The sequence below is a fragment of the Delphinus delphis genome, chromosome 17 (genome assembly GCF_949987515.2).
Source record: "Delphinus delphis chromosome 17, mDelDel1.2, whole genome shotgun sequence".
Lineage (NCBI taxonomy): Eukaryota > Metazoa > Chordata > Mammalia > Artiodactyla > Delphinidae > Delphinus > Delphinus delphis.
The window spans coordinates 43,931,900-43,945,116 of NC_082699.1; the positions used below are offsets into that span (position 1 = coordinate 43,931,900).

Below are 13,217 nucleotides of genomic sequence, written 5' to 3' on the forward strand. Positions count from 1 at the left end.
AAATTGAAATCCTGATGGACTCACCATGTTTACTTATAAATTACTTTAAAGTGTCATTTCAATCTCTTCTTTGTGTGAAGGTTGATATACTCAGATACCTTTGTAAAAGGAGTCTCTAACTTCTAGTTTAAAAAATGGAAAGGAGTCACCTTTGGCTTGCAGATTATTTACATCCTTGACTCATATGTAGGCAAAGTATTTCTAAAGGATGAGAAAGAAGGTGAGAATATAATTCTGATAATTATCAGGACCAAAATGCAGAGAAGTTGTCAGGTGTATAATTTCTCCTTAGCCAAAAGTGTTTGATAGGGAAGTAAAATAGGTTGACTAGTATTTCAAACCTCAATAATTATTATTTTAAAAGTTAAATATAAAGAAGTTTACTGGCTTCTAAGATCAAAATTGAGCGTAATTTCCACGAATAAACAAAAGCTTTTTAGTTTTTACCTTTTATATTATATTCCTCTGATTTTAGATAAGTGATAAAGATTTTTCAAAATTAAAAAAAAACAAGAAGAATAGACACTTGCAAGATATACCACACACATACTCCTATTTTGTTTAGAGTTTGTGCTTAAGAAACAAAATAGTAACTGTTTATTGAACTCCTACCATGACATGTCCCATACAGACCACTTACATATATTATCTAATATAATATTCTCAACATCCCCACAATTTAGTTTATTATCCCCATTTTGGAAACAAACTGGGACTCAAGGAAGTTAAAATTAAACTTACCCAGTTTAAGGAGTCAGGATTTATACCGAGATTTGTGTACCTCATGTTCTTTCATTACCCTACATTTTTTCCTGTGTTATAAAGTGATATAAACTCATCTATAGAACAAAATGTTAGAAAGCTCCATGAAAGAAAGTCTTTGTTCAGTAAGTCCTGGGCCAGTGATAAACTATTTCACAAACCTCTTGCATGTGACAGTATCTTATCACCTGTCAGTTGTCCCTCAAGAGTTAATCAAAAGTCACTTAAATGCTCTTTCATAGACATGACAGCTCTGGATACCTCAGGCCAAAGAGAACCAATCTCCCTAAGCAGACATAGATGCCACTTTGGTTCTGTGGCAGCCTGGGATAGGCCTGGGCTCATTACCTATGACAGACTTCAGTATGCTTGTGACTAATAATAACAGGTCATTGAAAACTTTTTTAAAAGTCGATAAAATATACAGTCTGTTTTTCTTTTAAAAAACTAAACAGTAGATCCTTCCGAACTTTCTGGAATTGGTAAAATGGAGACAAGTAAATCTTGAGAAAGGAAACTCAGTGTTGGGGGAGGCGGGGAGGAGTGGGGGAGAAAGAAAACTCAGTGCAATATGGCATGAAAGCCAAAAGTTGCTGAAATTAAATCTACGGTAATAGTTTAGGGAACACATTAATTTTAATTATATATCATCAGTAATGCTAATATTAGCATCCGTAGGCTTGAAAAAGCATGATATAATTTCAAAAGTTGTTGATAGGGGCTTCCCTGGTGGCGCAGTGGTTGAGAGTCCACCTGCCGATGCAGAGGACACGGGTTCGTGCCCCGGTCCGGGAGGATCCCACATGCCGCGGAGCAGCTGGGCCCGTGAGCCATGGCCCCTGAGCCTGCGCGTCTGGAGCCTGTGCTCCGCAAGGGGAGAGGCCACAACAGTGAGAGGCCCGCATACCGCGAAAAAAAAAAAGTTGTTGATAATATCGAGAAAGATTTTGTTAGCCAGGATTACAAGCAGCAACAAGATTACATTAATACAGCAAGAAGCTAATACCAGGAATAAGATGACAAATTATTTGCTTACTGAAGAAAACATGCTTAAAGTGAGGTACACCAAAACCCAATTAATCAAAAGTTTATTTTTCAGGATTTGTCCCCCAAATTTCAATTAATAATATTTTTTTCTGGTAACACAAATTTACAAGAACTCTCCATCATGGGAAAATTTTGTTCCCTTGACATTGCTCCATATTTAAGTTAGCACTCATCTTCCATAGAATGTAAAAGACCAAGGGTATCATGAGAAAATTGAATCGAAGAGTCAAAAACCTTATTATGACTATAGTTACTTACAACTTCCTCCGTGAAAACATTGCCTAGAACTTTCAGGGAAAATAACTGTTGGGCTAATTTCTCCTGCTGCCCCTCTCTAACCAATTCACTTGTTAGAGGTGTTCTTGAGCACAAAAGTAGCCAAGAGAAAGGAGAAACAGGTATGCATTATCAACTCTATTGTAAACCTGTGGTTGGTAAAAGTAACTCACAGAAAGGAGGGGAAAATGAGGAAGAAAATGATGTTGGTTTGGAGTCTCACTCTAGTTCTCTTTATAACAGATATTTAGCTTTCAATTAAAGAGATTCTTGTGACACAAGGCTTTTTAAAATTCAAATTTTTTACTCATATGGCAAAAGAAAAGAAGTATCTTGTATAAAATTAACTAGACAGAAGTATCTGGTATAAAAGTAACTGGACTTCATTATATGTCAATCTTAAAATGAGGAAATTCTCACTGAAATCTGTGGGAAAATGTCTCCTCATTGGGACCTTTCCAGAAATTCAGCTTATGAATTCATTTATGAAAAAGAAATATCCTGCCACATAGTAGAACAAAGCAGAGTAATCAGGAAGCTTACAAAATCTTCACACTCAGCTGTTCTGTATGAGCTTGGAAAATAATTTTTTTGTAAGTAGAAGATTGCAAAGAAAATAAACAAGTTCATTTTTAAAGTTTCATTTTGGCCACATGAGTCATGTTATATTTTATATAATTCAAATGTTAAGCAAAGACATACTTAACTCTGTGAATATCTGCTAAGGGTTAAAAAATAAAAATAATGAGCAGCACTACAAAAATCACTTTATCAGAGTCAGAGGAAGACCTCCCAAGCAGTTAAGTGAAAGGAAAGTTTTGTGAAGAAGAGCAAAGTAATCTACCAGCACAAAGAATATAATCTGAATCAAGTCTCTATAAAAGCCAAGAGTACCTTAGTCCATCTGGGAGTGGACTTGAGACTCTGAATCTTCCCTTTGAGTGTTCTTTGTGACATAAGATGATGAAGTATTTTATTTTGGAGTCCAGGTCAACCCAGAAGAAAAACAAATAATTTTGTCAATACCAATGTCTCATTGAAGTGAATTCTAAGTGACTTTGAACAAGATTTATGGCTGTGAGCAGTTTGTCATTTGTTCTGACCCATTTCCCACACTCTGTTACTCCTGATAAGATATGGCTTTCTCCTGTTTCTTAGGCTTAGGGACAACAGCGTAAATGTAAACGTGCTCATCAACATCAGCAGGAGCTTATTCTTTTGAGAGCTTTCTGTACTTAAATAAACAGGTGTTCGCTGAGTATGAAGAAGAAAACTGGTGAAGTCTAAAGGAGCCTCCAGTATGAAAAAGTCATCCCTATTTGTCACTCCATTTGTATTATATTCACAGGCTCCTTTAATCTTGGTTTATCTGGTGCTTTTCCAACTATATTGACCTCAAGGAATGTGTAATATGAGTCCTATTTTCTACGTCTGATGATGGAATTCAGGAGAAGCTAAATTGAAGACAGTTCAGGAAGTCTAGAAGTCATGCCCCACATCATCTAGCCATTAGGGCAAGAGGGACTAAATAGTGACTTACAAACCTGAGCTATTCTCTGGGATTCTGACATATGTTTCTGCTACTACTGCTGCTTCATCTCACCACAGTGACTACAGGCATATCCAGAGTAGAGATTTTAGCCAAAACTAGGAGAGTAGCCACCAGCCCTGTCATACATTCAGTATTCATCAACTATGAACCTGTATTTTCCTCAGTGTTCTTAATTTCAGTTATTCTCTTTTTCTAGCAGCCCTCTAAATTCAGCTGTACTTTTTAAACCAGGGATGTAATAATATTAAACCAATAATATCATTAGACCAGTAAAACTTCGTTGGGAAATAGTCATTGAAATTTTTACTTCCTTGGATACCTTTCCTAGACTTTTACATTTTCTTTAATTCGTAATTCCTATTCTCCTTCCTACTATTGCCAGATTGTTTATTCTGACTCTATTAAGTCCCATTCCTCTTCAATTGCCCCAGTGCAGACTCCTGTGCTGGGTGCCAGATGGCAAGGCCCTTTAACTTTACACTGCAACCTGCGTAAAACCCATCTTCCCTACTTGGAAAACTCTCATTTACATCATCAGAATTTGCTGCTCCCCCAGTCTATACCTTGATGAAGGTAGGAATCAAATGTCCTTTGAAGTGTTTTTTTCTTATTTTAATTTTTGTAAATGTTTGGTATGTAGTCCTATTTTTCTTCAGCTCTCAATAAATTATAGGTCCATATATCAGTTTGTGCTTAGGATCATCCTGAAGATGATTGTCTTCCAGTAGAATAAAAAGTATATATAGATATGTGTGTATGTATGTATGCAGATATGCCTTTTACTTTTGAATTTACTAAAGCTGGTGATCTGTTTCTTTGTTTCATTCACTTAACAGGACAGCTTAAAGCTTTTCTATATCAGTACATCAGATTCACTCCCTTCTTTTTATCAGCAGCATAGTATTCTATGAAGTATTCACAATGTAGTCATAATTTATTTTACCATTTCTCTATAGATAGATATTTAGTTTTATTTTGTTCTAGATTTTGAATATTTCACATGATACTATAGTCAACTCTTCTGGACATTTTCTGTGTATTCTTAATTATTTCTTTAAGGTAGATTCCTACAGTATCCTTTCTGATTACAAGGGCATGGATATTTAGGATTTTGGTAGACACTCGTTTCAACCCTCTTTACACTCTTATCCACCATACATGGTAGGATCAATTTTTCCTCCTCCCACACACAAGATATTACCAATCTTTTAAATTTATGCTAATTTGTTGAGTGAAAAAAAAATGTATTTCTTGCTTTAATTTGGGTATGCTTAATTAACAGTGAGACTGAGCAGTTTTTTCCTATTTTTCATAAAACAGTGTTCTCCAGAAGGATTAAACAGCTAAAGGTAAAAATAAAATTTTTAAAATGCTTCAAGAAACTATAGGAAAATATATAATCAACCTAGGGATAAATCCATAAGATATGTTAATAATTTTTTACCACATCTATTAAGAAAAAAATATGCATGCAAAAAGCATCAGGATATAGTTAAAAGGCAACTAACATACCAAGAGAAAACATTTGCTACACATTGCAAACAAATCATTAACACCTGTAATATATAAGGAGCTCCTACAAATTAGTAAGAAAAAGAGCCCAATAGAAAAATGAATACTTATTTTTAGAAGAAGAATCCTAAATGGTCAATAAATGAAAAAAATACTCAACCTGCTTTGTTATTTACTATTAACAATATAAAATGGCTGTCTTACTATGTCAATTACATATAAATGTTTTTGATTCTTTTAAACATTGTATGGATTATCATTTTTTATTTAAACATTAATCTGTTGATGGACATCTAAGGTGTTTTCTACTTTTTGCTATGATAAACAGTTCTACAGTGAATTTGTGTGTGTGTGTGTGTGTGTGTGTGTGTGTGTTACATAGGCTTTATCAATTTTTTTAGTCTTGGCCTGATAGGTAGAAAATTCTACTTATTTTTAAAGATTTTTTCCTTTGATTATTGCTAAGATGTACTATCTCTTAATGTTTATATTTTTAACTGTCTTATGCCATTTGTTTTTCTTTACTCATTTATTTTCTTCATTAAGTAGATGCTTATTCTATCCTCAACCCATTTTTCTATTAGTATCTATATTGATTATACGAACTCTTTATATATTCATAATATCCTTTTCTGCCATGCAAGTTTGAATACGTGATTTTCATAAATTGTTTTACTTATCATCCTAAGTTTTACTTGACAGTTTTTTTACACATCATATTAATATTTCTATATCAATTTAATTCATGTCTGTTCATTAATTATTTAGCTACATCACTTATATCTGTTTTCTCCATTAGATCATTGTTCTCTCTCTAGATTGTATCATCTTCAAAATGAAGAATTATGTCTCCTCATATAGGTCTGGCACAGTATTATTTATTTGATAATAATGGCTTCTTCTTGATGATGGCTACATAGCTGAAACCTAGAAATAGACCCTCAGGTCCTGGCAGGTTACATAGTACCTACAAACTGATTATAGATCCTACCAGCAACAGACTTTTTGCCATCCTTTCACCAGACTTGACCATTATATTTGAAAGACAGAATAGTATGGTGTTACTATGGATCTACTATACATATTCTCACTGCTTTAAATTCACTGATCATATAAAAAGAGAAGAATGCACTACCTTAGTGTTTGATCTTTACCACATAGATCTAACGTCACGATCAATTGCTTTCAGTATTTTCTTTGAAATCACATAAAGGTTCATATGTGCCAAATTTCATAAGGATCACATGACAAGGTCAAGAAATACAAATTCCAAGGCAGAATTTATATGCCCGGTTCACATATGACAGTAATACTATGTAACCATATGTTGAATATAATACACAGTATGTAAATGCTATTCTTGAAAGCAATCCAATCAATAAAAACTAAAATAAATAACACTTTAATAACACATTTCAAATCAACTGAAAATGGAATAGATGGACTCTATGGCAAGAACATCCCTATAAAATTGACATTCAGAGGCCATTAAAACCCAGAGAGTAAAACAATCCTGAAACTAAAGAAAAACTGTGAATATTCAGAAGATTTTTAAAAGCCTACTATATTGTATGCCAAGACACAGCAGTTGTTTTTATTTAAAGAGCTATTTCAATAAAAACTGTGGATTGCCAAGCATTAAAAAGCTAATTCCATTTGCCATCACCAATAGCTGAATGAAACCTTACAAAATATATACAATATTAACCTTAAAAAAAGTTTAAAATACACAGTATTTAATAGAAAAAGTCAAAACTGAAAAAAGTCAACTTTTAGTCATAATTGGAACTATTAAAAGATTGACCAATTTTATCATTTAAGAAGGTTATGGGAAAGCTACTGAAGTTAACTTCAAAAGCCTAGCAGTAAAAGTGATTGTAATGTCAGTAAAACTCTGAAACAGATCAAATAACCCCTAAGTAGTACTAATCCACTGCATCTTTGAACATGTATATGCCTCTTTTTAAGCTGAAAAGGTTGCCCTTTTTTTCTTCAACTTGTTTCCAACATCCCATTAAAAAAAAAAAAAAAAAATCTATTCAACTGTTAACAGTCAGCAGCTCAGAGTACAGAAACTTTACCTTCACTCAAAGATGATATGAGTTAAGATTTGAAATATCTTTTCCTCTTTGGCCTGGTTCTGGAAAACATGGTTTTGTCATTCTACCTGTAGAGAGAGAGCGTCTCTTTCTTCATACAAGTATTTGTGCACTGTATGTATACAAACAAATGCATTAATGAAGGTTACATACAATATTTTAACTATTTTTTTCCTCTTATCAGCTCAAACTCTTACACCAAAATTGATGTTTGTGTTGTAATTGACATTTTTAATTTTAATTTTGCCTTTTCAGATCCTGGGAAGACTTTGCCTGAAGCCCTTGATTACTGCACAGTTTGGTTGCAGACAGTACCTGGAGAAATAGACAGCAAAAGTGGTATTCCACCTTCACTTGTAATGCTACAAATTAAAGATTTTCTTAATGGACCAGGTAAGAAAGTCGTAATTCAAACTTTTTTTTGTATGAGTCTATTAACGTGTACATAGGGTCTGTTAACAATCTTGACATTCCTTGCCAGAAATGAGTAATTCATTTGTCTTCCAGACGTGTACTCTTCTCAGGCTGCCCATTCTAGAGATCAAAAGGCAAATATTAATATACATTAAAAATGACCTTTAGTCTGACAAAAAGTAGTTATCAGTTAAAAAATAATTGACTGGAAGCCAAAGACTCAAGATTTTATTTCTACCTTTTCTACTAATCGTGGGACCTTAGGCAGTTATCTAATCTCCTGTGCCTCAGTTTCCTTACTTGTAAATGAAGAGAATAAAATAGATGATGGGTGGATAGATGGGTGGGTGGGTGGGTAGATGGATGGTTAGGTGGATAGGGTACATGACATGCATACATAAGATAATATACATAAGTAGATTGGATTAGATAGATAAATACACTTATTTCAAACGCTTAGCAAAGTGCTTAGGACATATTAACACTCAATTTTAAATAGGTAGATATAGATATCAAAAGATATTGAGTGCTTATTATGTCCCAGGTACTAAGTGCTTTACATACTTGTATAAACCCAAGAAGTAGGCCCTATAATTATCCCTACTTTATGAGTAAGGAAGCTAAGACTTAGAAAAATGAAGTAAATTGCCCAAGATCATAGTAGCAGAGGAGCCATTCAAACTCTGGTCTTTATGACTCCAAAGACCTAGATCACTTTTATACTGCACTAATTTTAGCATAACTAAAGATTTTTTTCTTTCTTCTCCATCTCCTTCTCCTCCTCTTTCTTTTTCCTACTCTATTTCTTCTTCCTTCTCATGTTCCTCCTTCTCTTTTCTTTGTTACTCTTCCCTTACCTCCATGAGATCTTAGCTATTTATTTAACAGAAATTACTACATTCAGTTTCCCTTTTGTTATGTTATATTTACAGTGCTGCAGAACCTGTTAGTCATTAAAAGAATACTAGTTTCTTCATTACGAATTTAAAACAATGGTGTTACACTGTCTTAAGATCTCTAGCAGTACTCTGCAAGGCATGTATTTTGATGATTGAAAACTATCCCTCTGTGGACCTGATTCAGTTTGTGTGCATGCTGGTGCACTTACGATCTATGACTACAGATAGAGAAGGTGGCCCATCATCACATCTGGAATAGAAAGAGCCTGAAACCACCTCAGTTGGCCCTTTCACTCTGGCTCAGTTCTTCTTAAGCATGTTTTTCCAGTGCTGGAATTTAAAAGGTATAGGAGGAATATGAAGAACTAGTTCTAATCATTAGTATCCAGCTGTGGTTTTAAAGACTCAAAGGAAGTAAAGAAGCTGATGATAAGGCTAAGGGAGTCATTAAAGTTCGAAGAATCCTTTGGGGTGAGCTGGATGATTGAAAGGAGTGTGAGTCTTCATACTTGGTTAGTGAGTGTGAAGTACCATATTTCACTGAATTCAAGCAACCATCAATTGTAGGAAAAAACATTTTGCATACCACTAAGGAAAAAGAAAAAATATCTGCTATTTAAGCTATGATACAGTGCTTTCTTACTGCATCAGTTGCAGGGCAAAAGACTGAACATGCTGGAATGAACGAAATAGGGTAAGAACATAAGGGTAGTTCATGGACAAGTGACAGGGAAACTTGCATTTACTTCTTTTTTCTCTCTTTTAGTGTCAGATTTCTTTTGCTTTCAGGCACAGTCTTTCACCTTTTAGCTAAAAAGTTCCCTTCTAGTTTACATTTGATTGATTTGTTTGTAAAAGGGATGGGATCTTCAAGTCAGTGGTAAATTGTGTACCATATTTTCATGGCTACCAAGTAAATTGAACTTTAAGAGAAATGTCAGTGAACAAATGAAAAATTATATGTTTATCATTCTGTCATTCAATGTGACTATGTAGCAGAAGTGCGATTTTTACAATAGTTGTACGTTTATATTTCTTATACTTCTTAAAACTGGAAACTACATATATGCCATTTCTAATTTTATGCCCATTCAATAATAGTGATAATATATCTGGAGATTCAAACTTTTAAATTAATGAATTGAAATAGTTATTTTACAGCCATGCTTCTCAAACTGGAGTGTGCATTTGAGCATCTCTGGGGAGCTGGTTAAATGCAAATGTGACTTAATAGGGATGAAATTCTACATTTCTAACAAGCTCCCAGGTGAAATGGGTACTGTTGATCTGGGGATAACACATTTTGTACCAAGATTTTATTTGACTCATATATTAATAATATATATATATATGACTTTCTTAATACCATCAATAACAATTACTGAGACTCAAAATGCAGATATTTTGGGGCACAGGAGAGGGGGATGATACAAACAATGATGAATGGTTTTTTAAATGGTACTTTTATTATGAAAAATCAAATACAATGTCCAATAAATGGTTTAAGTTCTTCAAAGTCTTAAAACATTTTAACCAAGAGCACTTTTCTTTCATAAATTATTTGAGGGAAGATTACTTTGAATGATATGTCAGTTCTGTGGGATTCCACTAGAACATTAACCTAACAGCCTTGAACTACTCCAGAATTTACTACCTTAGACAAAAATTCCTTAAACAATTTGTTATATAAAGTATGTAAGTAGATGTTATTACATAATATAGTTGTATTCTCTCACTATACAGCTACACTATATTAATTGAGAGATCAATAGGAATAACAGGACGTAATAAAGCATTTCTTGCTGTAGGAATGTATTATTTTATAGATTTTTGGCAACTCAAGAAATATATATTTCCAGATTTTACATAATAGTATATTAAGAGCAATATTATTTATGCTAAGACTGGGGGAACAAACTTCAGCTTTATAATATTCCCCAATACTATCCTCTTCCCTTAAAAAATAAAAAGGCCTTTTTTTTAATATTGAAAATAATGCTTCTAAGTTTTATGCAGTATTATCGTTAAGAATCTTTTGATACCAAAAGATTGTTTTATTGTTTATTTTAATCTATATGCACATCTTATTTAAGTATCATTCCCAAAGAATGCTTTATGCTACAATGCTCCATCTCTAAAATAGTATATTTTCGTTTCTTCTTTTCTTGCTCTTGAATTAAGGTTTCAGTAACAAAGAAGTTATGACGCTGAAGAGTAGAGGAAATACTGATTATAACTACCCAACCTTAAATTTTCTTCATAAAGGTGCAAACTTAACAGCTTTTGAATTCATCCTGTCGGATGTTTTTTCCAGGGATTATTTTATCTAAACAAGGTGGTGCATATGCTGCTCTTTAGCATCTGTTTTTGGAAAAAATACTTCAGTGTTCTTGAGTATTCCCTGATTTCCTCTGTTCACTTAATCGTACCTTAGAGCAAATGGTAGGTCCCAACTTCTACATCAAAAACCCCTTCAAAGCTCTCCCAACTCCGACCTCCTTCCTTCAGAGGCAACAACTGTACTACCCATTAGCAAGGTCAGTGGCTTGGAGAAACCTGGAAAACAGCAGCTACCAGAAACCCAGCAGAACAATATCTCCAGCAGGTGATAGATTAGTTGGAACAAATTGGAACCATTGCAGTGCGGCAATCCTGGTTTCTTTCAAGCTGTTTTTTTAAATGTCGTCATTTTAATACACAATCTAAGGCCCGCGGAACAGTCCACAGCAGGTTAATTTGAATCATATGATGTGTCACTGCCCTCAGCTGACATGAGCTCTATTCCATGTGTGAAGCCATAATAAATCCATTCCCAACCGAGGAAAATTCCCCGTGAGAAGGTGAACTAATCCAGGCCTCACACTGGCATGCTAGCCCGCCATAATTGAAAGCAGGGCCACCTGTTCCCAGCACAGTTAGCCGATAGAGAAAAAAATTACCATTAGATCAGATATGTCTTCTATTGAAAACTAATTCATACTTCTTGCAAATTCAGATTCAGCTGTGAACTGCTTAGTATGACATCATACAGAAACTTAGGAATGTGCCCACTTGATCCCAGTTTTGTTAACTATAGGATTTCTTAACTTTGAAATGAATTTTTTTTTTTTTAATTTAATGAGAGCTGACACATGAGAAGAAGAACTGGGAAGGGTGCAGATTTTTCTAATTAACTCAGGGTCATTTACAAAAATATTTGAGCTCCCTGGTATTTTTTTCATTGTTTCTTTGCAGACATATTTTTGAACACTGTCACTGTAGCCATAAAATGACATTTAAAGGACAACAAAGAAAAAATATGCCAAATTAGGAGAACATTTCCTCATCATTTATGTTTTGTTGTAAATTAATTAGCATACCACAATCTTCGTATAATTTTAATTATATCAAACACAAAGTTATGACTGTAATTTCCTATTTCTTTTATTTTCGTATACCTGGTGTCTCTAGTTGAAACACCTATCCACTGATAGTTTTTCTCTTAATAAAATCATTTATTTAGTCTCTTCTTGTTTAACCTGTTCAGTAATTTACCTATGTAGTTTTCAGTTTTTCTGATTTCATTCTAGCTTTGGATTGGTTTTATTTAATTTTTGTTTGAAAATTTTATTTGACTTTTAACTGATTATAACCCATTTTGAGTATAGTTTTCTTCTTATATTTTGTGAATTAACTAAGTGTTTTATAGGTTGCAATGATTGTAATTTTTTCTTTAAAAATAATCCTAAACATCCTAGAATATCCCATTTCCACAAGCCTCTTTGATTTGAATGAAAATATATACTTAAATAATGTGAAATATTACTTTAAAAACTTCTCAGATACAGTAGCACACTATTCAAATAGGTTTGTTTATATGAATATAAAGTAGAAATTTTAAGTTTACCCCCAATTTTGTGTATTTTTGAAACATTTTTACTTTTCTTGATGGAATCTGCTTTTATGTTCTGTTATTACTGAATTCATTACTCATGACATATGTCATCCAGACATATGTAGAAGATGACCGATTCAGGGGAATTAAGATACCTGAAAAAGACACAAATAGCCCCCTGACATTTTCTGGAGTAGAAAATGAAGAATAAGTAATATGATTTTTAAATACAAGAAGATTCAAGGTGAAAGGAAGCATCTTAAAAGCTAATTTTAATTAATTTATTCCTCTTAATGTAACCCTGATAGTTAACCCTTTGCCTCTTTTCTCTTTCCAGAAATAGGGCCAAGGTCCATACCCTAATGACTGGAGTCCTATCTCTATCTTAGTTCAGTTTTACAGCCATACTAGCAGGCTATCTTCTACACTTAAGAAATGTAAACTAGTTAATAAAACTGTAAGAACCTTGACTTTTGCATTTCCTGAGCTTTATGGGTTCCAATTTGCAGTGTCAGCATTGCATTATCATAGTTTATTTTCCCCATGATTTATCAAAATAAAACAGTAAACTTGAAGTCAGGATGTCAAATAGAGAGTGGACCAATAATTTTATTTTATTATTTAATTAAAAAACTTGAAGTAGAGTTGATTTACAATATTGTGTTAATTTCAGGTGAACAGCTTAGTGATTCAGTTTTTTTGCAGATTGTATTCCATTTTAGGTTATTACAAGATATTGGGTATATTTCCCTGTGGTATACACTAAATCCTTGTTGATTATC

The 13,217-nt window shown here is 33.5% G+C and overlaps 1 protein-coding gene across 11 annotated transcripts in view; it reads left to right on the forward strand.

The window, feature by feature from the left end:
- Nucleotides 1-13,217, forward strand: part of VPS13B (vacuolar protein sorting 13 homolog B) — a 798,456-nt gene that overhangs the window by 569,106 nt on the left and 216,133 nt on the right. For all 11 annotated transcript variants that reach the window (XM_059994971.1, XM_059994970.1, XM_059994972.1 and 8 more), the window contains one exon: nt 7,504-7,641. In XM_059994971.1, coding sequence (XP_059850954.1) covers nt 7,504-7,641 — 138 coding nt within the window. The remainder of the gene's footprint in view (nt 1-7,503; nt 7,642-13,217) is intronic.